The sequence below is a fragment of the Pseudocercospora fijiensis genome (assembly GCF_000340215.1).
Source record: "Pseudocercospora fijiensis CIRAD86 unplaced genomic scaffold MYCFIscaffold_8, whole genome shotgun sequence".
NCBI lineage: Eukaryota > Fungi > Ascomycota > Dothideomycetes > Mycosphaerellales > Mycosphaerellaceae > Pseudocercospora > Pseudocercospora fijiensis.
The window spans coordinates 1,751,949-1,777,315 of record NW_006921539.1 but is presented as its reverse complement, the minus strand read 5'-3'; the positions used below and the strand labels follow the sequence as shown (position 1 = coordinate 1,777,315).

General features: G+C 46.2%; 5 protein-coding genes across 5 annotated transcripts; 2 read left to right on the top strand and 3 right to left on the bottom strand.

The window, feature by feature from the left end:
- Positions 1-469: 469 nt before the first annotated feature.
- MYCFIDRAFT_190321 (uncharacterized protein) lies at positions 470-2,428 on the top strand (the record flags this gene model as incomplete). The annotated part of the gene is made up of 3 exons (XM_007931931.1): positions 470-494; positions 735-1,847; positions 2,226-2,428. 3 exons carry the CDS (start codon positions 470-472, stop codon positions 2,426-2,428), a joined length of 1,341 nt encoding a protein of 446 aa, XP_007930122.1.
- Positions 2,429-2,451: 23 nt separating this feature from the next.
- On the bottom strand, positions 2,452-3,201 carry MYCFIDRAFT_212209 (uncharacterized protein). Its single transcript, XM_007931930.1, has one exon. The coding sequence runs from the start codon at positions 3,042-3,044 to the stop codon at positions 2,679-2,681; it is 366 nt and encodes a 121-aa protein (XP_007930121.1). The 5' UTR covers positions 3,045-3,201; the 3' UTR covers positions 2,452-2,678.
- A 14,098-nt stretch (positions 3,202-17,299) lies between these two features.
- On the top strand, positions 17,300-17,593 carry MYCFIDRAFT_7885 (uncharacterized protein; the record flags this gene model as incomplete). The annotated part of the gene is made up of 1 exon (XM_007931397.1): positions 17,300-17,593. A coding segment is annotated over one exon (294 nt), but the record flags the coding sequence as incomplete, so codon positions are not given.
- Positions 17,594-19,419: 1,826 nt separating this feature from the next.
- Positions 19,420-20,669, bottom strand: MYCFIDRAFT_35047 (uncharacterized protein; the record flags this gene model as incomplete). Its single annotated transcript, XM_007931481.1, has 2 exons — positions 19,420-20,154; positions 20,205-20,669. The coding sequence occupies 2 exons, from the start codon at positions 20,667-20,669 to the stop codon at positions 19,420-19,422; spliced, it is 1,200 nt and encodes a 399-aa protein (XP_007929672.1).
- A 2,408-nt stretch (positions 20,670-23,077) lies between these two features.
- Positions 23,078-25,033, bottom strand: MYCFIDRAFT_212208 (uncharacterized protein). The gene is made up of 2 exons (XM_007931929.1): positions 24,078-25,033; positions 23,078-23,491 (listed from the first exon to the last, which is right to left on the bottom strand). The coding sequence occupies exon 1, from the start codon at positions 24,947-24,949 to the stop codon at positions 24,554-24,556; it is 396 nt and encodes a 131-aa protein (XP_007930120.1). The 5' UTR covers positions 24,950-25,033; the 3' UTR covers positions 23,078-23,491; positions 24,078-24,553.
- Between the last annotated feature and the right edge of the window lie 334 nt (positions 25,034-25,367).

The window sequence follows — 25,367 nt, the reverse complement described above, 5'->3', positions numbered from 1 at the left end:
TCGTTGTCTCGGTCTGAGGAGGTCCAAGCATTTGTCAGGCAGGGCCCGAAAGCAATCAATGCGAACAACGCGCGTATGTGGCTTGCTGAATTATAGACTGAAAGGGGCCGCAGTTCGGGAGAGTAGGATATGGAGCCAGAGGATGCTGATATGCTGATCGCATTGCTGTTCAGCGCTGGACACTCGTGGCGCTTTGAGAGATATGGGGTGTTCAGAGTAATTCATGGCGATGATTCGTTCGGCCACAAGCATTGTGGTCATACATGGGCCTAGCCGGAAAATACATGTATGCCAATGATGACATGCGATATATCATTGTACGAAGGAAGGATGGATGGAAGCAGGTGGTGGTGAGTGCGCAGGGATCGGCGTGTCGGCTTGATGGCGGCCCGTGCATCCGAAAGTGAGGTCAGAGGTCGGCCAGGAATTGGTCCAGCTCCATCACCACCTTGTCAAGCTGCGTACGACGATGCTGGCCACGCAGAGGCTGTTTGGTGCGTCGACACAGCTTTTGCGGCAATCCTCTGCACTCAGTCGCGCGCAATGGCGAAGCGTGCAGCGCCAATGGCACCGCCAGCTCTCCTCAGACTCCCACTCCCTCAGAGCGCACCAGCCTCCGCGAATAGCACACCTCCTGCGCTCGCAAAAACGATACCAGTCCACAACTGAACAGGCAAAGACGGCGGCGACCAAGGCTGCTGTTGGCACAGCAAATACTGGATCACGGCTGATAGCGTACATCTATGGCACTGGGCTGGTGCTCTTGCTCTCCTTCGGCTACCTCTACATCACCGATACCCGCGCCAGCCTACATCAATACTTTGTCGTCCCTCTCATAAGGCTTGTCTACTCGGATGCAGAGGATGCGCATCATGCTGGCGTTCGCTACATCAAAGCTCTTTATGACTTCAATCTTCACATTCGGGAACGAGGCAACCAAGATAAAGAGCTCGGAGATTTGAAGGTGGAAGTATTTGGCCATGTTCTCCACAACCCACTGGGAACATCCGCGGGCATCGACAAAGATGCTGAAATTCCAGATGCGCTCATGGCATTGGGACCTGCAGTCGTAGAAGTTGGAGGCACCACGCCACTACCGCAGCTGGGCAATCCGAAGCCCAGAGTGTTTAGAATCCCTAGCCAGAACGCCTTGATCAACAGGTACGGCTTGAACTCTGAAGGAGCAGCCCATGTCGCAGCACAGCTTCGTGAACGGGTACGGCACTTTGCGTATGCCAGCGGCCTTGGGCTGGGCCCTGACTCGGAGAAGCTGGTTCTCGATGGCGAGGCCGGTGTCCCTCCTGGCAGTCTTGTACCAGGAAAGCTACTGGCTGTTCAAATCGCGAAGAACAAGACAACTCCAGATGCCGATATTGCAGCGGTCGCAAGAGATTACGTCTTCTGTGTCGACCATCTTGCCAAATACGCTGACGTCTTGGTTGTGAACGTGTCGTCGCCCAACACGCCAGGACTCCGAGATCTACAAGCTACTGCTCCATTGACTGCCATTTTGTCTGCTGTAGTAGACGCTGCCAAGTCTGTAGACCGAAAGACTAAGCCGGCCGTCATGGTCAAGGTGTCGCCGGACGAAGATACCGACTCACAGATTGAAGGTATTTGCTCAGCAGTCTGGGCTTCGGGTGTAGACGGAGTTATAGTTGGCAACACAACCAAGAAACGACCCGACCCACTGCCTCAAGGATATGTCATACCTGTGAAGGAGGCAGCGACGCTTACAGAAGTGGGTGGCTATTCTGGCCCGCAGATGTTCAAGCGTACTCTCGATCTCGTGAAGAGATATCGCATAAATCTCGATCAAGGCCCACAAGAGGATGCTCGAGACTCAAGTCAAATACAAAAGCAAGTGCAAAGTGTATTGGAGCCGGTGGAGGACAAGGACAAGAGTGTTGACGAGACTGTCACGCGTGATCAGCAGCGACTGAAACCCATGACTTCTGAAGCCGAGCAAGAAAGCAAGCAGCCTCTTGTTCAGATACCGGATAGACACCTGTCGGAGCCCACACAGCCAACCAAGAGCGTTGGTAAAGCCTCTGAGTCACATCCAGTCGCTGGGTCGTCGCCTAACATCCTGCCAACGACAGAAGGCAAAGCGAGCTCTCCTCGCGAGGCTGCTGAAGGCGCGGTCAAGAAAGTCATCGAGTCTGCTGAGAAGCCCACGGAAGCTGTAAAGAAAGTCGCTTCGAAGGTCTCCTCACAAGCATCAGCTCCAAGCTTTTCTCCAGCCTCAAAAGTCATTTTCGCCTCTGGCGGCATCACCAACGGCGAGCAGTGCTTGGAGATTCTAAATGCAGGAGCAAGCGTCTGCCAAATTTACACTGCAATGATGTACGGTGGCGTCGGCACGGTGACGCGAATCAAATCAGAAATGCGAGAAGCTATTAAGGGAGTTAGAGATAAATCCTCGTAGACTCGTGCGGCAGCAAGACAAAAAATAAAGCCATAGATGACGGGTGAGATTAGATCCCTAGACACAGGTGTATATACACTGTACAGTACTCTACCCAAATCATCGATAGATTCACAAAAGTCGCTTGTGGTAACAAGTGCAGCACAGCGTGTTGGCTCAAGCATCTCGATCATTTACTTCAGGAACCTGAACAACCCTCAAACACCAAAAAACCCTCGCTAAGAACAATCAACTTCGTTCCTCAATCGCTTCAATTCCATCCAATTATCCCCTGCCCAACCAAGATTTGATTTTGAATCAACGACACCCTCCTTCCAATAACCCCATCCCCTCCAACTCCCAAATCCATTCTCGGCGCCAGGAATTCGTCCTTCGTGACTTGGAATTCGTGCAGTACTGATGCGTCTAGCGGTTGCTGAGACGTCAGATCACCGTCACGATGGACTATGAAGTGGCCTCCGCCGTTCAGGCCATGGACGATGGCCGTCGTTTGGCTTTCTGAGTCGGTGTTGATGAGTCGTAATGAGAGTTCGTGGTGGTGTGAGGATGGTTGGGTGGGTTTTAGGATTGCGATTGTTCCGCCTTGGGATGGGCGGGAGGATGAGCCGTTGCACATTATGTATTTCTTCGGAGAGGTGTGTCTCCTATCAAGATTCTAGTCCATCTCGGCCGATTATTCTTGTCATAGGACTGGTCTTTGAGTTTGTATGTTGTGGTCTGCCGTCTAGGTTCTGTCAAATGAGTAAGTAGTATGCAACCGCACGTCAAGCGTTTCTAGCGAGTCGCGGTAAGTAAAGAGTGACACGCGCGTGCTATTATGTACTTTGATGTCCAACTGGGATGGTCTTCATTCCGTACACGTGACGAGATTGAATGAGTGCATTTTGAGCATGTTTACTGAGCACGTTTCTCATGTGGAAATGAGACTCGCGGGCGTCGAAATCTGCTGCCATCGCGATCGATGTGCTTTTCATCGTGGCTTCTCGGGAGGAATTCAGGATCGTTGGCTATGGCTGAAGGGTGTGTGAGTGAAAGAAGAAGGAGAGGTTTGGCGTGGTGGCTTATATAACTACACACGTGACAGCGCAAGGACCACACAACAACACTGCAAATTTAGCAGCGAAAGACACCTGATCAAGAACATCATCCTAGCATTTGATCCCAATTGCAGAGGCTTGACTCCTGCGCCCGGCTATCTGGAGGCATCAGAGCGGGATCGAGAAAAAGAATGGCGTGAATCGAGAAGTCGACGCTGTGATCTGCAGCGCTGCCCTTCGGTGGGCACCTTTAGTGATTCTTCACTATTTAGTGGCGCCGAGAGGACAATAGCAGGCTATATACTGCTATTGTAATCGGTTTCACGAAGAGCGCCTTTGCGCGGAGAACCTAAGGGATATATAGCGGACCTTCTTAGTACTTACAACCTCTAGGCCTATCTAAGAGGGTCGGATAATACGCTAGCTAAATGGCTCTTTATATATAAACCCCCCGACGGAAGCCTACTAGACTAGAGCCCTTAGGAGCGTCTAGAGGCCCTTTAAGGCCTACTCTCCTTCCCTTTTCTCCTCCTCCGCGGTATAGGTATAGCGGCGGTAGCGGCAATACTAGCTATAATAGGAGGGGCCTAGTAAAGAGATTTTTAGGGGCGTCCGAAAGGGGTACCGAAATTAGGGTTAGCAGTACCCCTTAGCGACGGTAGAATCGCCTAAAAGCCTCTAAAGTTGTATTAATAAAGATAATAGAACACTCTCGTAACGTAAGACCTAGCCTTAGCTATACTTTACGCCCGCCTTCGAGTATTTAACAATCTTTATCGAATTTATTAGTTACTAGTCTATCTAAGGAAGCTAGTAGACGCTTACGCGAGAATTAGCTAGATACTACTAGTAATAGTAAGTCCGCGAACGACTTAGACGCTACTCTAAGTCCGAGTAAATAGTTAGAGACTAATGCCTTCGTAGCAAGTTTCTTAAGGATAGCGCGCTAAGATCTAGGGGATTAGGCCGATAAGCCCTAAAAGGTCGAGGACTAACGTACCGCAAAGAAGGAACGGAAGAGTAAGAAGAAGGAGAAGCGGGAGGCTAATAAGGCTAAGAGAGCTAAAACTATTGCTACCGAAGGCTCTAATAGTAAGGCTCTAACTCGGCTATATAGACGTAATAGGTATACGAGCCTAGAGCACCTCCCGGCCGACTGCCCTAGCAGTAAACTAATCTCTAGTAAAATAGAGGTTAATAATTAAGCTGCTACCTAACCGACGCCGCGCCCGTTAACCCCTAACGCTTCTGCTTTTAAGCCGTTACTAATTAGACGAAAGAGGGGAACTACGCCTTTAATAGTAGGCTCCTCTTAAGTAGAAGTACCGAGGAAGAAAAGTAAAGTACCGAAGGATAGGCCCTAGAAGGCCTACTCTAAGAGCCGCAGTCGCTCTTTAAATGTTAAGGACGTTACGCAGTCCTTATTAGAGACGTCTGTCTTAGGATCGAGCTCCTCTAGGGCCGCTAGCTCTACTACGGCCCGACTAATACCGGCTATTTATAAGCTAAAGGCTACTCTTACTAAAACGTCTATAAGGGCGAAGAACGTTTCGAGTAGTCTTTTAGATAATACGGCTTATTAGTATACTAATAGAAGGCACCTATTTATTAGGTAGCCGTCCGCTCTATCGGACGACCCGCCTAAACGACTACACCCTTTTATTAAGGCGGCTTTTCGATCTAGTATAGTACTAGTCGGTAGGATCGAGGAGGCGGTATACTAGGTAGGGGGCTTTGTTATCGGTTTATACCGAGTTAAGGACGCCCGGAGAGCGTTAGGGAAAGACTTTAACTATAATAGTTATCGGATAGAGGTTAGTCTGTTTTAGACTAGCGGACCTAGGATATTCTACTATAAGAACGCCCCGCCCTCGAGTAGTTACCTAATTGCTACTACAATTGCTAGCCTTAAAGAGCGTCTAAAGGATATCTCCTTTTAGTTAGGTTAGTAAGTGTAAGAAGGGTTATGTTAGTAGGTAGATAGGGTAGTAGTAAATCAGTTTAGTATTCGATAAGGATCTAGGAGGAGAGGGAGGAAGGTAGGAGAGTTAGCCTAACGCTAAGCGCTAAGCCCTACCTAAGGCATCGAGACCCTAGCTTTACTCGGCCTAGTCACATGCCAATTACGTATAGCCTCTTTAGCCCTAATACACGCTTCCCTTTTAAAGGCCGCGCCCTCGTAGCCTGCCTATATTCTAATCCCGACCTCTATTGCCGCTAACTTAGCAAGTCTAACAAGCTGCTTAGCCGCGCTAAATTGAACACTTAACTACCTAATTATATAACTATATCAAACCTTACCTCTAAACAATACAATATACAACTCTAACTGCGCTATCCTTATATATAATAAAGTGAAGGGATATAAAGCTATAAGAATTGAGGACTATCGACCAATTACAATACGAGCGTACCTTCCCTACTATAATAGGTAGGTATACGGGATATTATAGCACTGCCCCCGTTCTAAGTAATGTCGTACCGAGTTCTCTACGTCTACTCTTAAAAGACCTAGAAATGTCCGCTTCCGAGGGTTGTCCGTTCCGAGGGATTATTCTTATTATTACGAGGGCTATTATTGTTCGTAGTTTCGCTAGCCCCAATTAGTTAGGTTTAGCAGCCTTCAATTGTCAATCTTATCTTATCTTTTAAAAAAAACACAGCTCGTCTAGTTTCTATAGGTAAAGGCTATTATAAGTGCAGTAGTAGAGGTTCGCCTTACTTAAAGGGTTAGATAGATCGAGGAGTAACCTATTGTCCGCAAGATCGACCCCGGCTAGCTTAGCTCTATAGTTTTGCCCTTAGTTAGTCTATTAGTCGCTTAATCTTTTGACTTAGTTAAAGTTTTAACTTAGCCTTAAAGTTTTAATTAAACCTTTAATAGGCTTAAAGCTTTGATTAAAGTTTTGATTAAAGGTGCCTTAGGCTCGTAGTGTAGGTAAGGTTGTGTCTATAGGCGTAGCGACAATAGCAAGTAATGTTGACAATAGTAGCGCTAGTCGTCTTAGCGCTAACTTTACCTTCTTTAACTAACAACAACTCGGCAATACCGTCACTAATATAGCGGTATCCTTCCTTTCTTAAACAGTAACACACCCCGCAACACTGTTACTAATATAGCCGCGCCGGCTACGCCGGCCGCGACGATTGCCTAGGCCTCGAGGCCTCGACGGAATAAGGGAATAAGAGGGGGACCTATAGGGCGCGTTAGTAAAGAGGTAGAATCCTTAAAAGAGTAGGCAATTAGTTAACGCGTCGTAGCGCGCTTGTTGACACTCGGTGCGCGTTTACTATAGTAGTATAGTCTTATTGTCCTTTGTTACTAACAATTGCTTGCTTCTAATTAGTTAGCTAATAGCACCCCGGGGGTAGCATTAATCCTAGGCCTTAGTAGTAACATTATAAGCTTTTAGCCTTCTTCTTGTTCTTTACGCTAGTCTAATACTTATCCAATAACTCGGTTATGTCCTTAAAGGAGTCTTTAGCTTCCTATAAGTCCTATTCTAGTGAATAGCCTTACTATCTTAGTAGGTACTCCTTCTTGCCTTGCCTAGTCCGGTGCTTTAGGATACGTTCTACAGACTATAGCTCTTCACTATCCGCTAGTATGTCTTCGTGTTTAGTAGGGGCTTTATCCCCCTCGCGTAGGTAATATAGCTTAAGGAGGGATACATAGAAGGTATTATAGATAGTATAATAAGGAGGAAGCTATAACTAATAGGCCTATACGGAGGAGCCCTTAACTTCTCGAATACGGAATAGACTAATGTATCTTAGTGCGAGCTTAGGCCTTGTTTTGCTATTAGGTAATAGGTGTTTGCGGATACGGAGGTTCTTAGTGCTTAGCATAACTATATCGCCTTACTTGAAAGTTATTAGCGTATAGTGTTTGTTATAGTAGGCCTTCTAATATGCCTAGGCCTTTGCTAGTTTGTTAGCTAACTTAGCGTGAATCTCTCGCATCTTTTAAACCCTCTTAATAGCCGCTAGTGTTTCGGGTACTTAACGCGCTTCCCTTTCCTTGCGCTCGGCCTCGAGCGACAGGGGGTCTTGTAGTATAGCAGCGTTCTAACCTATTATAGCTATATATAGCGAAACCTTAGTAGATGAGTGTACACTGTTGTTATATACGAATTCTGCAGGCTGTAGGAGGTTAACCTAGTCGTTAGGGTTCTCGTTAATGTAACTGCGCAGGTACTGCTATAGGGTAGCATTCTGCCTCTCTATTTGACCGTTAGTCTATAGATAGAAGGCTATTAATAGCCGATACTTTAGTCTTAGCTATAGGCATATCTCGCTCTAATAATAGGATGTAAATGTCGTGCCCCGGTTAGAGACTATCCCCTTAGGGGTTCCCTAATAGGTATAGAAGATATTGCTCTATAGAGCCTCTACTATGTTAATAGCAGTCTAATCCTTCCGTGCCGGGATATATCGAGCGCCTTTAGTAAACCGATCTACTATAACAAGGATAGCATCGAAGATGTCCTTACTGCCCCTACGTTTAGCAGGTAGAAGGCCTGTAATAAAGTCTATTATAAGCTCTACAAATGGCTTGTAAGGGATTAGTAATAAGGACAACTCGCTAAAAGGCTAATGTTTTAGTGCCTTAATACGTTAACACACGGCATACATGTTTACGTAGTCCTTTATATCCCGCTTACTATTTAGCTAGTAGTATGTGCGCGATAGTAACTCGTACGACCTCTCTATACTATAGTAACCGGCAAGCTTACTATTATAGTGTCGCTTAAGAAGCTCTTATCGGATCGAATGCTCGGCAGGGACATAGAGCCTGCCCTTATAGCGTAAATGGCTATTAGCATCGATCGACTAATTCTTACTAGATCTAATCTTACGGCCACTTCTAAGCTAATCTATACGAGCAGTAGTAAAAGCGTCCCTTTACTAAGCACGTAACAGCTTATCTATAAACGCTCGTCTATCCCCTTCTACAAGTTCGCTTAACAGCACCCTCGCTATCTTGCGTAGTACGTACTATATGTATCTAGTAGTACTAGTAGCCGGATCAACTGTATTAGTGCTTTAATCGCTATTACTATATATAGCGATATCGACTAGGGAGTTATTATAACTTCTCCTATCTGTATCCTTAGCCCTTGCCTTAATACGTACTATTAATATAGCAAGAGCATTAACATGCTTTAAGCCGTCGCGGAGTCCGGTAAGCCGCTTATCCTACGCTTGCTTATTAACAATACGGGCTATAGCAATCTTATGCTATAGGGTTGGAAACAATAAATTAATGGATTACTAAGTCCCGCTGTCGTAATTAGGTCGCCTCGATAGGCTATTAGCAGGGTTACTTACGCCTAGCCGATGTAATATATTAAAATCAAACCTAGCGAGGTAGACGGCCTATCTAGCCTGTCGACCTATAACTCTAGTAACCTTAGTAATACTACGGAGGTTGTTATAGTCTGTATAGACCTATATCGTATATTAGGCCCTATCGAGGTAATGCCTCTAATACTTAAAGGCCTCGACAATAGCTAAGAGCTCTTACTCGTAGGTCTCGTAGCGACGCTTAGCATTAATTATCTTCCTCGAGAAGAAGGCAATCGGGTGCTAGTAATTGTTATTAGCCTATTGTAACATAATAGCTAATATAGCAAACTGTAAAGCGTTAGTCTTAATGCGGATCTATTTGCTTAGTACGAAATAGTGCAATAAGGGGACTTTAGTAAAGCGCTGCTTTAAACCGTCAAAAGCGGCTCGCGCCTTGTTAGTCTATTTAAACTCCCTAGTCGGGTTGGCCTTGGTTTTAGTAAGCTCAGTTAGGGGCATTACATACCGTAAATAGCCCTTAATAAATCGGCGATAGAAGTTAGCAAAACCGAGGAACGACTACAGCTCCTTAATTAACGTAGGAATAGGCTATTTAGTAATAGTTTTGATCCGATTAGGATTAGCCTTAATACCCTTAGTTAACACGAGGAAGCCGAGGAATAACACCTCTTTAGCAGCAAAGGTGCATTTAGAAGGCTTGTAATACAAGCTATAGGCCCTTAGGCGATCGAGTACCTTGCGGACTATAGCCTAGTATTCCGCAATGTTAGGAGAGTGTATATAAACTAGGATGTTATCTAGGTAAACTATACAGAGGTAATCTAATAGGCCTAATAGGGCCCGATTAATATAGGACTAGAATGTAGCAGGGGCATTAGCTAGCCCAAATAGTATAACTAAGTACTTAAAATAGCTATAGCGAGTACGAAAGGCTGTCTTCTATTTATCGCCCTTGCGAATACAAATGCGATAGTATGCATCCTTAATGTCTAGTATAGTATAGTAGTAGGTACTAGAAAGGCGGTCGAGGGTCTTATTAATAAGAGGAAGTGGACAGCGATCTTTAATAGTAATAGTATTAAGTCTACGATAATCGATATAGAGGCGTAGGCTACTATCCTTCTTTAGTACGAACAGGATAGGGGCACTAGTAGGGCTGTTACTATACCGAATGCGGCCGTTAGCTAGGTTTTCCTCTAGGTATTTACGCAATACAGCAAGCTCTCGCTTACTAAGGTTGTAGAGGGGGCTAAAAGGAACCTCCTTGCCCTCTATAATATCAATCTTATAATCTATCTCCTTAAACATAGGCAATGTCGATACTAGGTAATGTTTGAATACATTAATATAGGTCTCTCGAATAGGCACTAGTATACGTTCGAGCTAATTAGGGTCTATACTATTAGGGGGTACAGGTTCATCGTTATTACTACCGAGTAGGTTAGCAGTCGGATTAGCTAAGGCGGAGGCTAGTATTAGGTTGCTAATAAACAGGACCCTAATATTATTAGGATACTCGCTAATATCGATATGTTTAATGTCCTCTTTCCTAGCGATTCTAAATCGCTATTGTTGACTGCCTAAGTCTATAACTATAGTATAGTACTTAAGAATAGGGTTGCTAATAACAATGTCGGATAGGAGGCTGTCTATATCTACCGCGTAGGCAGTAAAGTTTAGTAGGCGTTTATTTCCGAGGTTGTCTTTTAGAACTATAGGAACATAGTAGGCCCTATAGGTTAAGTGCCGAGCGTTATTAAACTAAGCAAGGGTTAGTAGGTTAGTTTTCGGCAGTTGTCGGAGGTCTAATTGCTTAGCTAGGCGATAGCTAATAAGGGCACTAACTGAATTTCCGGGATCTAGTATAACCTTTGCCTTATAGTTGGTGTCGCGCCTAGATATAAGACAGGTACGTATAATAGCTAGCATAATGTCGATAGTCTTACGCCGTATAAGGCTAACAGTTAGTACGGCGCTTACTCTTTTTTCGAAGGACTGACAGGGGTAGTATTAGCGGCTAAAAGGTGCTTACGGTGCTTAGCGGTAGTACGGTCGATTCGGGCCTAATCCTTAGGTTTGTCGTATTAGCCTAGTAGATAGCTAGTGCTATTACAGTTGAAGCACTTCAACCCGGTTAGTAGACTACCGTAGCTGTTGTTATTGTTAGCAGAGCGGTTAGCATTGTAGGGATACGAGCCCCTTCTACGGCCCCTATCGCGGCCTCCTCTATATAGCCGGCGGCTACGGCCTCTTCTACGGTTATTGTTACTGTTCCTATTGTTAGTATTGTTGTTATAGTAGGAACCTTGGTTTCCTCCGCGGCTACTACGATTGCCGCGGTTAGTACTAGCTAGTCGGATCCTCGATTCTAGTCGTTATTAGAGCTAAATAGCCCGTTCGGCTGTTTCTACTTCGACTATGAATTAAATGCGTATTAGGTTAGCCTGTTCGAATACACGACGGCGGTCTAATTTAAGGACTAATTCCTATCGCAATTTAGGGCGTATTTCGGAAATCTAGATAGAGTCGGTCTTAGCTAGTAAATCGTCCTTAAGGGTCTTTAAATAGGCCTTAAATAAGCGAGCCGATTGATTAGTCTTTTGTTTAGCTCGAAGGTATTAGTCCTAAGCATATTGTTGCCTTAGTATAGGGTTTCTAAGGGTGTCTAGTATAATAGTCTTGTAGTCTTGCTACTAAACAGCGGTCTAATTAGTAAGGGAGTCGAAATAGTTATCCTAGGTGCGTTTTAGGTCTCTATTAATGTATTGCATAGTATAGACGACTAGCGAATAGTCGTCTAGCAGGGCCCTTAGTGCATTCCGCTAGTTTAATTCACAATCACGTATGTAATCATTATACTACTTACGGCTAGAGCCATCAAATACGGTACAGTCTTTAAGCTTAGCATCCTTCTTTTGAATAGAAGGTACTGCTACTAGTTCTAGTCTAGCAGTAGTTGTTAGGGCTTCCTATAGGCGGCGAATCTCGAGGAGATTATCCTTTAGCTGTTATTCTTAACGTAGGGCAGTAAGCCTGTTTTAGGTAGCTTCTTAAAGTCTCGCTACTAGCTAGGGGCTAAAGGCTAGCTAGCTATATCGTCGATTGACAATGTTGTTAAGAATGTCGTTAACAGGTAATTCTAGATTATTACCTGGAATCGTAGGTTCTTCTTTAATAGGCTCTCCGGCAGGCTCTTTAGTAGGAGGTACTTTAGCAGGCACTTTAGCGGGGACTGTGCCACTAGCGTTGTCGTTGCTAGCGCTGCTAGCAGCAGCACGGTTGTTGTTTCGTAATAAACCGGCTATTGTAAGGGGCGACACTAATAATGTATTATTAGCCCCTAAGATACGGATGTAGCGGGATTAGTAGATATCGGCTTAGTATGCTTAACTTAGTATAATAGGCCGTATAGAAGGCCTTACTTGATAATTAGTACGGTTGTTTCGATAGAATAGTACGTATAGGTCCCGTTCTTCGGGCGTAATATAGTTAAATCGATGGTTTTCGTAGCTATACCGCTAAAAGCTTGAAATAAGGACTATCTAGCTACTACCCTTAAAGGGTAGATCGAATACTGTATAAGAAGGGTTATATTAGCAGGTAGATAGGGTGGTAGTAAATCAGTTTAGTATTCGATAAGGATCTAGGAGGAGAGGGAGGAAGGTAGGAGAGTTAGCCTAACGCTAAGCGCTAAGCCCTACCTAAGGCATCGAGACCCTAGCTTCACTCGGCCTAGTTACATACCAATCACATATAGCCTCTTTGGCCCTAACAGCAAGTCGGCTTTAGTGCCCGTATAGGCCAATTTGTTCTTTGTTTTAATAGGGTTTATAGTATCTAATAGGTTGAGATCCCCCTAGGGAAGGCTAACCTAGGACATACTAAACCATTTATAGCTCTCTTTGTAGCGGCAAAGCTTAACTAGTCCTATAATGTTTATAATAAGGCTTACCCTACCCTAGCCTGTCTAGAGGTAGAAACAGTTATTCTTACGAATAAATAGGGGGTCGAGTCGATACTGCCTTTTAAACCTAAGTTATAAAGGGACTTAATGTACGTATTTGCTCTTTGAATATTAACTCGGTACGCAATCCCGCTAGATTTCGTACGGTCTATAAGTTTATAAGAAGCCGCTAGTTTAATGTTATATTGCTTTAGGATACGCGCCTAAGTAATAAAATGTCTTTGTATTATAAGCTAATATTCCTAGGTATCCTCTTCCTTAACAACCCGTCGGTTGCGGACAGAGGAGGCGTAGGCATCCTAGTTAATAGCTTTACTACTGCGTTTGCTAAAGGCTTACCCCTTTACGCGGACCTAGATAGGAGGCTTTTAGTTTATAGGTTAATCTATAAAGAGGTCGTATTTACTGTCTCCTATATATACGCCCTAGCGAACATTAGACCGAGGCTTAAGTACTTTAACTAAGCGTCGATAAGATTAAGTGAGTTAGTAGAACCTATTAACTATAACATAGTTAGAGGGGACTAGAACTAGTGCTCCCTAGGCATTAATAGAAGGAGCGGGGCTCCTAGTCGGGTTTCGGTAGTCTTAGCTATAAAGCAATTTATAGGTAAACTGCGATCTAATAATACTAACTTTATTAATAGATAGAGAGAGCTCTATCCTAACCGCATTGAATTTACGTATTTTGTTCTATCCTCCGGGATATCGAGGATCGACCGTATTTACGTACGGGCTAACTAGTTTAGTAGGATAGCTTAATAGCGAATACTATCAAATAGCGGGATTTCTGACTATAAAGCGGTATCTGTTGAAATTGGACGGCCTAAATCTAATAAACGAGGACTAGGAAGATAGCGGTTACACCTATTAATACTAGACAAAAGATAGGTAGTAGCTAGCTACTACTAAGCTCTTGTCCTGTTACCCTATAAGGACCTTATTAGTAAATAGCCTAAGTACAAAGCGGGCATTCAAGCCTGCCTTCGCCTAATAATAGAGGAGCGGTATAAGCGATTACGCAAGCTCTCTAGGAATTTGACGAGGCAGCGCTCGACTTTGATAAGTAAGCGAAGGTCTAAAGTAGTAGATCGAGACCTAGAGCTTAGGATCGAGGCTATAGAGGTAAAGGAAAGTTACCTCGCTAAGTAGCAATTTAAGAACTACTCTTACTACGCCCTAGCTAAGCACTTGCTACTAGGAGAGCGGCCTACTAAGTAGTTCTTCTCTTTATATAAGGCAATAACGTATACCTATATCTCTAGCCTATTAGACAATAAAGGTATAGTTCGAACTAAACCTAAGGAACTCTTAGCTATTGCCGGATAGTTTTATAAGGAGTTGTATACTAAAAAGCTATCGGCTAGGTAGGCCCGCGATAGGATCTTAAACTGTTTAGATAAGAGGATTAGTACGAAATCGGCAAAGGACTATATCGACCTTAACTATATAGATAAGGTTTAGTTATCGCTTAAAAGAGTAGCCGTAGGGAGGTCGCCGGGGTTTAATAGCTTACCTACTAAGTATTACAAAGCTCTTATCCGCGTAGAACCGAGTACCGTACGAATTAGGACTAATAGGAAAGTAGAACAAGAACCGCTACTAATTGCCTACCGGATCGCTAAGGTTAGTAAGCAAATAATAGTTAGGAACGAGCTCCTAGAGGGATAGATAGACGGTATCCTTACCCTTCTCTATAAGGAAAAGGGCTCTCCCGAGGAGCTAAAGAATTACCGACCGCTATCTATAATAAATGTTGATTATAAGATCTTTACTAAGGTTCTTATACAAAGGATAGTACACGTATTGAAGGATGTTATCGGCCCCTATTAAAGTGCCTTTTTACTAGGGCGCTTAATTGACGACAATGTTAGGACAGTTTAGTTCCTAATCGACCGACATCGACCTCGAGGCAATAGACCCCCGATTAATAAAGAGCCTATCGCTATCCTCTTCCTAGATTAGGAGAAAGCCTACGATAGAGTTAGCTATACTTTCCTTTAGGCGGTATTAAGCAAACTCGGCTTCCTAGACTAGTTTATTAGGTAGATTAAGCTGTTGTACTCTAATGTACGTACTCGGGTTTACTTAAACGGCTTCCTTAGAGATTCGATTTAGGTTTACTATAGCGTACGCTAAGGTAACCCTATAAGTTGTCCTCTCTATATCGCAGCTATTAAGGGATTGGCCTAACTTATCCTAAGGGACCTAGAGAATAGAAGAGATTTCTAAGGTCTTTACGAAGGGACAGGTTATTAAGCTAATAATATATGTAGATAATACGGCGGTAGTTCTACGTAATTAATTAGAGGCAAACGCCCTAATAAAAGCGCTTAATATATACTCCGCAGCATTAGGTGCAAAGGTTAACTAGGATAAATCATACATCCTCTATATCGGTAATATCTAACTATTAGCTTTACCTAGTGTCTAGGTAGTCTCTCCGGAGCACCCCTATAAACACTTAGGGATCCTAGTAGGGATAGATATCGATATACAATTAAAGGACTTCTAGGTAAAGATCTAGGACAAGTTCGAAACGGTAGCCTCCTAATAGTTAAAATATTACCTATCTTTAAAAAGGAGAGTGTTAGTAGCGAATGCCCTAATAATGTCCTTACTCCGATACGCGATAAGGTTCCTTAAAGTCCCTATATCGACGAGAAAGGCGTTAGAAAAGGAGTACTATCGCCTAGTATAGGATAGCCGGAGATACACGATTACTAACCTAAAAGCCTGCTACGCGAGAAAGGAAGGCGGCTTAGGCTATATAGATATTAACTCTATTATTAATAGTAGTGTTACTGCTACTATAATGCGAGCTACTACTAGACCTAGTCTAGTATAGGCCTCTCTAGCGAACGAGGTATTAGTAGGATGCGCTAGTACCTAGTCTATTAATAATGCAGTTACTAACCCCTAGATCTAGGCCTTCTCTTCGCGAGTTTAGGCGGTTCTAGGTTCGGTAGGTTACCTCTAGAGAAGGTAGAGTTTACTCTATAACTTTACTAAGGAGGACTGTATTATCGTAATAGACCCGCCGAAGACTCGTAATAATATACTATCTACCGCATTGTTCTACTACCCCCTAATCTCTCCGGGACTAAGGGCGGGGGCAAGGCGGTAGAATAGTAAGGGATAGAAGCTACTCTAGAATATAGGGGCTCGGCTATTAGGGGACGTATAGGACCCTAATAAAAGAGCCCCTAATATTCCTACTACAATTGTTAGTAGAAGTAACATTAATAGGGCCCGTAAGGCTATTAGGGGCTTAATTAAAGCCCTACCGACGGATTAGCGGGCCCTACTTAATAAGAGGGATAGACCTTAGAGATCTCGGCCTCGTTATAAATACAAGTTTAGAACCTATAGCGACCCGGCTAAGCTTAGCAAAGTCGGCTTCGCTACGGCGTATAGGACTTTCGTTGCGAGGCGCCTAAAGGGATATAGCTTTAATAGGCTAACTTAGAGGTATCTCTAGGCATATAAGTTAATAACGGGATGTAAAATAGACCTAGAGGACCTCTAGAAATTACTCCGCCTCCTATACGGTACGCTAAAGGCAGGTAACCTACTCTAGCGGATCGTATATAGAAAGGTCTAATCGGGCTCTTAGCTTATATAGATCGAACCGGTATAGTAGATGTGCCCGGTAGACGGGAGGGATCTCTCCCTAAACTATATTTAGCTAGACTATAAGGTCTCTAAGGCGGTTTAGGAGGAGTTCTACTTAATATAGTATAGAGTCTCCTCGGTTTAAGTTCTAGAGGTAAGGACGTTAGACGGGCTAGTAGTCTTAACCGCCTTTTTACTAAACCTCCGTAGATTAGATAAAAGGCGCTAGCTCGTACTAAGCTAGGCTCTAGTATAGGGTTTGTAGAAGTGTTACCTATTATACTCCTTTACTAAGCCGGTTAACTATTAGCGTATCGATACGGCAGTTGAGTTTTTTAGGACATTAATTAGGAAATAGGTCTACGTTAATCGGATAGCCTACTTAACTAATAAGTATATAGGAAAGAAGTACAACGCGAGGACCTTTAAGTAACTCTAGGGGTAGGAACCGAAGCAGGTTAGGATCCGACGGGAGCCTCGGATCCTTTAGTAGGTATATATTACTAGAGGGCCCTTCTAGGCTTTAGTGTTGTTAGATTTAGAAAGGATTATATAGGATTAAGGTAGCGTAGTATTCTAGTCCTCGCACGCTCTTCCCTTAAATTAAGTAGGTGCGGTACTAATTACTATCGACGGAAGATAGTATATAGGGGAGCGATAGTAGAAGGGTTCGACTCCCTTAACGAACTGCCGGTGCCGGGTATCTCCTCTATAGCAGTTAATGAATGGCAGACAGGGTAGTAGCTGGCTGCTATATAGTTAGCTGCTGGAATAAAAACAATCTTATTGCTCGATCTGTAGCGCTGGTTACAATGTCAGTTTCAGAGGGTGCAATCCTGGCTTCCTGACACATGTGTTGGTCTCGCCGCCGCAGGCTATCCGAACTTGTTCACGAGTCTAGGTCCAAACAGTACCGGGCTAGCACCAATGTTGTGCCACTCGGTAGGTCAAGGGCCTTCGAAAGGGCTCCACGCAAGCCATCCGAATGACCGTGCCCACTGAGGAGGCTGTAAGAGATTATCCGGCATACTGCGAATCATACTTGCCGCGAACCGTCATGGGCTTACACTGCTCTTCGTGGTGCAATGGTGGTATGGAGGGTGAACGAATATGTGGTCTCTGGCCGGGGAGTGCGGCGCACGCCGATGTTGTGAGGAGAGAACCGAGATGGGAGGACTCCAGCTATCCGCATTGCAACGAGCAAGGTAATCGGCTTGTGTACTTTGGCAATGGATGGTCAAAAAGAGACATTGCGGCGGCGTCGAATCTTAACGATGCTGGTGTCGAGTTGACTCCCTGGTTGCACAAATGTAAGCATCTGTGCAACGGTTTCACGGTTGGTGAATGAACAGGTGAATAAACAACGACTAAATATAGGGTCACAGGCCGCTGTAGGCTGTAGCATTTGCCAACCGTTAGCATACACCCTCTTCGGGGGCTCTTCCAACGTTTCGGTGCTATGTATTATCATAATTATCTACACCCTGTAGAAGAAACTCCGACCCCTGCGGCTGCTGCTTTATCCAATAGGAGAAGCAGACTGTAGCGGCAACCCACATCGGACTCTATGCCTGTATTGAGTTACAATCTTCTACTCGGGCGGCGGACGCAGGGACGCTGGCATTCGGTTCTTGAAAGAGGGTGTATATAGGCCCTAGCTACGTTAATAAGTGCACTATCTACGGCTTAGCGGCCAGCAGGTAGAAAGCAGGATTCTGTTATCTGATTTGTTCTCTCCGCTAGATTAGAATAGGGCAAGCACTACACGGATAGAACGATACTTTATTATACGGAGGACAATAACCGGCCTTGTTAGTAAGGAGGTCCATCCTAGTGTGAGTTTCATTACTACTTTATTACGTCGAGGAATCGAGGATTACATTAAGGGTAAAGTGTTGTTTTCCCGGATACGAGACTGCGAGTACAAATAGTGCTTACGATCACTGTCTTTCGATCGATCTTAGCATTCACTAACACAACCTGTCCTCTACAGTCGACATCGCAAAACAGCAAGAACACTATGCGGTCTATACTCAGCGTCGCTGCGACTATTACCGTTCTCGCATCAATCGGTTCCGCAGCGGTAGCCGGAGATGAATGTAATTGCAGCTCTCTCGCTAGTTGCTAAGCACTAGGAGCTTTTGGATGTATACAGCTTCAGAGCCCAAGCTGTGTCGACGAGAGTAGTGGCTGTGCTTCCGATTGCCGTGCCCTATTACTTAGCTTTTCCTATACCAAGCACTAGTAAGTAGCGCATTTGCGAATTGTCGATCAGTTCTTAACACAAGATATAATAGGTCAAACGACAAGCAATGCGTTTGTAGCTTACAGAGCGCTAACAAGTGTTAGCAAAGGGATAGGGAGGCGGACATAGCCCACTGCTTTCCTAAGCAATGTGTACACAGCAAAAAATATGCCAGTCAAGCATCCGTTTGCGGTACCCACATGCGCATACGCCGTGGCGACTAGTACTTTTCTAGTCTTCTCAACAAGTGCAAGTCCGAGGGCCACACAGGTCTACACCCAGACTGTACAGCTCAAGGAAGGATGTGTGTTCAAAGCCTCGAATCGAAGGTTCAGGCCATCTTGTTCGCCACCAGGAACTCATCTTGTGGCGCATCGAATCTCTGGTCCTCCTGGTTGTCCAATATTAGGTAGTCTACGCAAATACTCATGATTCTATAAAAGTGACCCACAACGGCTCGAGGAACGACATAGAGATGGCGACAAGCGTAAGTAAAAGATCCTAGAGCCCAGCTCCCGAAGTTCTTGCTATTGTTTTGAAAGTACAGTCTCCTGTGGCGGCGGATAAACGGTAGTCTAAAGGCGATTCGAGGTTGAAACGAAGACGGGAGATGCGCCGGTTCGGTAGCAGTCAAACCATTCAGAGCTCATAGAGCTCTAATAAACGCCGTATGCTTAAGTTTCATCTACATGAGAAATATCGCTTTCGGCGATGTAGCCAAGTCCTTCGTTCAGCTTTTCCAAAACTTGTCGACCATCGTTTCCGTCATCCGTAATTCATCATTCCATATCTCAGTCGTAGTCACAACACTCGTCCTCGGCTTATGCGCCGTTGCCGTTGTAGGCAAGGTAGTTAGGGCTGCGAGCGCCAGCGGAAGTGATAACATCCTTGGTGCTCAAGTCCTGAATGCGTGAGCAAAGAGCGGATGGGCTGAGAGAACCCTCAAGGGCGATGAGGTAGGCAGCAAGACCAGCGATGTGAGGAGTGGCCATGCTAGTGCCAGAGATGGTGTTGGTGGAGGTAGTAGAACCGATCCATGAGGACTTGATGTTGACACCTGGAGCAAAGATATCGACGACTGGGCCGTAGTTGGAGAAAGAAGCCTTAGCATCGTTACTGTCAGTAGCACCGACAGTGCAAGCAGAAGTCTCGGATGCTGGAGAGTAGTTGCGAGCGTCCTTCCCGTCGTTACCAGCGGCGATGGCAGCGAAGACGCCAGCAGAAGTGGCTGACTTGACGGCATCGTTGGATTGCTGGGAGAAGCTACCGCCGAGAGACATTGAGATGACAGACTTGCCAACAAGACCCTTGTTCTGGGCGTCCTTTACAGCCCAGTCGATACCTGCGAGCACTTGCGAGTTGCTGCCAGAGCCGTTTGAGCCAAGAACCTTGACGCCGATGATGTTGGCCTTCTTGGCAACACCGTAGGTAGATCCAGCAACGGTGCCTGCGCAGTGCGTTCCGTGTCCATTTCCATCAGTAGCGGACTCTCCGGAAACAAAGTTGGCTCCCATCGTCGCACGACCACCAAATTCGCTGTGCTGAGTGTAGACACCCTGTATTGTCATTAGTGGAGCCTCATTCAGATCGAATGCCATGCACGTACGGTGTCGATAACGTAGACGGTTGTTCCGGCGCCCGCAGAGGTATCGTAGATGTAACCACTCTGACCCTTGGCTCTGTGGGATATTCTAGCAAGGCCATACTCTGCTCCGCTCTGGAGAGTAAGAGCACGCTTGACGAGCTCATCAGGGTTCATAGACACAGGAGCCGAAGCGAAGACCTTGGTATCAGGCTCAATGGACTTGATACCACCAACGGTGGAGATCAAAGCCAATAATGAGTCGGGGGCATCGAAGGCGAAAGCCTTGAAGCTGCCGATTTCGTATTGGTGTGATGGTGTGATAGCAGCCAGAGTTCGAAATGCTTGAAGAACTGTTGCTAGAGGCGAGTTTTCGTCGACGCGAGCGATCCATTTGCCTGCAATGGTATTCGGGGTCTGCCTCTTGTCGATGATTACATCGGCAAATGCAGCTGGCACTGCCAGGAGGAGAGTGAGGAATGAACGCATGTTCAGAACTGTCCTGGAGACTGCTTTGACGACGGAAAAACTGCTCTGAAATGCTGATTGCTGCTTAATGATTGATGCTGAGGATGGAATTGTTGTACCTCTTTATACTTATCTTGCCTACACACATTTGCACACGGCCGTCCGTGACACCTCTACCGTCCTGGGTTTGGTCTGGAGACGCCATGCCGTTATCATGGTGCCGTCTCGCTTGTGGCAATCTGTTGTGTTGGAAGATTGACAGTCCGCATCTTGCAGCCGTCTCTGCCACTGGCACTCGGAACAGAGTTGCGGGTGTAGCGACGTAAACGGTTTCGCACATCCGAACCTGCGCATGGTCGAGATCCTTACCGTCCAACGTAGATGCCCGTTTGAGACAAATGCGGCTCACCGAAAAGCTGGTTGGTTCGAAGAAGGTGCAGGTTGCAGACGGAAGCTACTAGTAAGGATGCACATGATCTGCTGAGGCGCATATCTGTACCATCACAGCTCAATTTTCCTATTCGGTGTTCGCCTGACCATCTTTGATAGTTCTTGGCAGCGGCACATCTGTTGCACATCATTGCTATAAGGCGTAGGCGACAAGCGTTTCCAAGAGTTGTAGATCGTTCCCAAGTGACGCCGCTCAAACGATTCGGGAAAAGCTGCCGCGATCTACGGACGATGGCATTCCTCGGCTAGAGCCAAGACAACCAGCGTCGAAGAACGGTGCGGATGACAACCACTTACCTGCCCTGTCCAGTTAGACAATAAGTTGCTATCTGTGATACAAGCAATACCATGCCAGTGAGCTTGTACAGTAGAGCTGCAACGGTCAGATGGCTCGAAGTGCTTATACTTCTGATTGCACTTCGTTTGCACCAATGAGGTCCTAGAAGGCAGAGGGAATCACGACCTAGTGCAGATCGCTTCCAGCCTTGCAGCACTGAAGTCGGAGGAGACTTTCCAATGCGTGGTAGTCCACATTCGACCGTGCGGGACTGAGCCAAATTCTGGTTTGGGTGAGTGTGCAGAGAGGACTGTAGTCGCTGAACGTCGTACAGAAGCTTTTGGGAGCGATTGGTGGTCTTAATAGACTCTGAGAAGAGCCACAAACGTGTGGGGAACATCGGAGTTGGAGAACGTGGCGGATGTCTCAAGCCAGCCCTAAGCGGAGACTGTGTACCAAGATTGCTTTCAGCTTTCGATGTGGCGTCGAGAATCCTAGATCTGGTGAATAGAGACTGCGAACGTTGAATATCAAGTCGTGTGTACTGCTAATGTTGCGAATACCTCTCGCTCACCTGCCAGGAAGTTTGCGCACCCCATAAACACAGCTAGGACCACGCTGCTTGCAACGTTCCAGAACATTTGGAGCGGTTCCTTGATTAAATTCGCCGAAGGCTACTGCACCTCTCGTGCACGCTATTCTCGCGTGCTGTTCGTGCGGTCGAACCTGTAACAATCAAGGTTTAGCAAGGGCTGCTACCAACTAGGCACGCCATACACTTCTGAACTGCATGGAAAGCCAAGGTCGTTAGTTAGGGCGCCATCGTCGGAGCACCTGAAAATCGCCGTAGATAGCCGTTGCTTGCAGCTGGCACAGCCTCGTATCGTTACCTTGAAATATCCTAAGCCCGAGCTGACAGACCATGGCACTATCCACGAATGGAAGGTGTGCAAGATATGGTATACAGTCGTATCTTGAGGCAGCGGCAGTTTACCCAAAGAAGAAGGCGCGTTGGGCTCAAGTCCGTCTAGCTTGACTGCGAAAGTGCTGATTGCTCATCGTTCCAATCCGAGCCACGATACGAAAGCTGATTTCGGAAAGCTCTCCTCACCGATGGCATAAATCATGGTAAGAGGCGCAATAGGGCGGCCAGACAGACGGCAAGATGAGCAGTAGTTCCTTGTAAGCGTCCCGCTCGGCAAAGACCACGATTGCGCCAGTATTATGCCATACGCGAGCTGGAGTTGTTGATTGACTAATCGCTTTACTGAGCGCTGCGCACATGCCTCAGCCCGGTGGATTCCTGCTGTCGATATTCTTGGCACCGGTCATTGTCCCAGCTCCTTCAGCTAATATGATGCCAAGGGTAGTCTGAGATGTTCGCATCGTAGAAATTCCTGCATCTTGCCATGCGGAACTTTGGTTGAGCATGCTCGGTGACGCTCTCGAATGATAAGATCATCGGAAATGCTGGGTGCCGTTTGGTACGCGTTGGAGAGCCATTCGCGTGCTTCGTCCATTTCCTTGGTTCATTCAGAGGCGGTGGAGGCGCTTGCCTTTCAGCTCGATCCGGGTCCGCTCTTCGGCGTCACGACCGCATGCGGCCATTTGCGGAATTGTCGAGGTCCTGTGTTGGTTCACAACGTGACGGTGTAGCAAAGGGAGAAACGTGAGATGTGGTTGAAATCCTGAGTCAATTTTTGAGCTTTCGCTTACGAATTGGTAAGCAGGGATGAAAGGAGGCCAACCTCAAATATGAAACTTCAGCTTCATAACACAGTTCGCCTTCACCACCTTCGCTCCATATCGGAACAATCGCATGGTCAGTCGCCTCCATCGCTTTAGTCTCAACATTGATGGGTGCTTCTAAGAGACCATCCACAACCGAATTCCACAATATCCTACTTCAGATTGTCATCCTTCTTCCCCTTTCCAACCCATTTCCATTTCCATCCCCATCCCCACCTTCATTCTCATTCTCATCCCTCCCTTCCCAAAACTCCTCCCAGACCTCATCCTTGGCCTCTGGCGAAAGAAGCACCTTGAGATGCCCCTCCAACGCCTCCCAATACCATCCAGTCAGCCTTTTGGCACCCCAGAGCTTCATTCTAAACTTCTCTATAAATTTCGACACAGCTTGGAGTTCCATAGCACGACGAGTTGAGGTCGGATCGAACTGAGCATGACGAGTCGGAAAGTTTGGCCATGAGACTACTGGAAGTCCGACCGTGGTGTAGGAATTTGAGGTTTGAACGTTATGAGTCGGAGCTTGTGCACTTGATCCCATGAAAGAAGTATTGACATCGTAGGGAGGCCGACGGATGGAGAATTCTGTGAAGATGAAGCGGACGCAGAGTGATCGGAAGGCGGATTCGCGCTGTCTGAGAAGGGGAGTGAGGGGGAGGTTGGAGTCGTGCTTGTGGAGGGGGACTTCGGAGGCTGTGGTCGAATGTTTAGATGGCTCTGGACGTGGTTTGTTGGTAGTCATATTTCTGATCATTTGAGAACGAGGAACCGAACGATGGTCGTGGCGATGACGAGACCAAGAGGCTTGTCATGACCAAGATAATTATTATGTTGTTTGCTGCTAGAAATGGAGGCCAACTGGTCTTTGAATGCTGACACAAGACATGATCTCGCTGCCTGCACGTCGCTCGCTCGCACTTCTCGCAAAGAGGCAGGGTCAGAGTGTTTGCCCCTTTCAAGTACGAGTATGTTCTTCGCCACTCCATCAAATTGGCAAGATCCGATGTGGTGTAGGTAAGTGGCAACTTCCACACTGAACGCCATCGCTGCCACATTCGCTGACCTGTGGCGCAGTGGCTAGCATTTCGGATTCTCAGCAGGCCTCTCATGAGGCCTCAGAAGCATTCCGGAGACCGGGGGTGAGTGATGATCCATGACTTGAGCGTGATTGAAGGCAGCCTAACGCGGTGTCCAGTTCAATTCCCCGCATCGGAAGAAATATTTTTTGCCATCATGTGAAAGTTCGTGGATCCATTGTGTTCAAGCTGAGCTCAACTGTTCGGGCTAATTTAGTTTTTGTTTGCGGAGGTGAAGGTTGACCGGGGAACTCGGGATTGCTCAGTCACTCGTCAATCGACCCAATTCCTTACTATCGTCCGGCGTCAAACAGTGTATATGTTCTTCTGTTTTTTCTATTGCAGAAGACTTCTTTTCAATATCTTCTCTTCTCATTCCAAACACTTTCATAGCTCGGGGGTGCCGCTCTTTGGTCATCCTCAGGCAGAGTCTCTAGGCTAGGTCGAGTCTCGCTCCTAGCTGGTGAAGGAAATCTCAGCGCCGTATTGATAGCCGTGCTAGCGACTGAGGCATCATCGCTGACTGGTGATCGAGGGTCTTCCAGCTCCTGGCGACCGCGCTGGACCGTCTTTTCCGGAAGCTCAGGCAGCGTCTCTTCTTTGACAGGAATCTCGTCTCTTGGATGATCTTCTTGCGATCTAGCCTGCTCGAGCTGAGATGGCTCCGTCTCTGGTTGCTGTTCGACTCTCCGACTGAAGCAACAGCATGGCCAGCAGCAGGGGATGTTCACAAATGGTGGTCCTTTCTTCATGACTGCGATTAAAACAGGTATGTCGCCCAGAACTTGGATCTTGCGGAGGTGTGCTACTCTTCAGAGCCTCGTGGTAAGGTCAATTGTCGGCCAAGCGATCTAGGAACGAGGGAGATCAAGATGTGTTATGTTGCTGCCTGAGCTGGGGTGTTCAGCTCATCTCACGATGTGCTGTGCCGCCAACCGAACTCTAATTGCTGTAGCACTACGTAGCCCTCGAGGGAGGCGAATTTAATACCGCATGCCCCCACGTTCCTAAACAGGATGTTTGTTTACTTCTCGGTATATATATATATATCTTCCTGTCGCGTTCTTCCTCTTTCTTATATTAACCTCGCTATCGCTACCGTAAGTACTGTCCCTCCCTATTTATCGCTAATTTTAACGCGTAGGACGATATATATCGCGTAGACGCGGT

Coding starts and splice junctions, on each gene's coding strand:
- MYCFIDRAFT_212208 (XM_007931929.1), bottom strand. CDS start 24,949: ATGAAGAAAGGACCACCATTTGTGAACATCCCCTGCTGCTGGCCATGC.
- MYCFIDRAFT_212209 (XM_007931930.1), bottom strand. CDS start 3,044: ATGTGCAACGGCTCATCCTCCCGCCCATCCCAAGGCGGAACAATCGCA.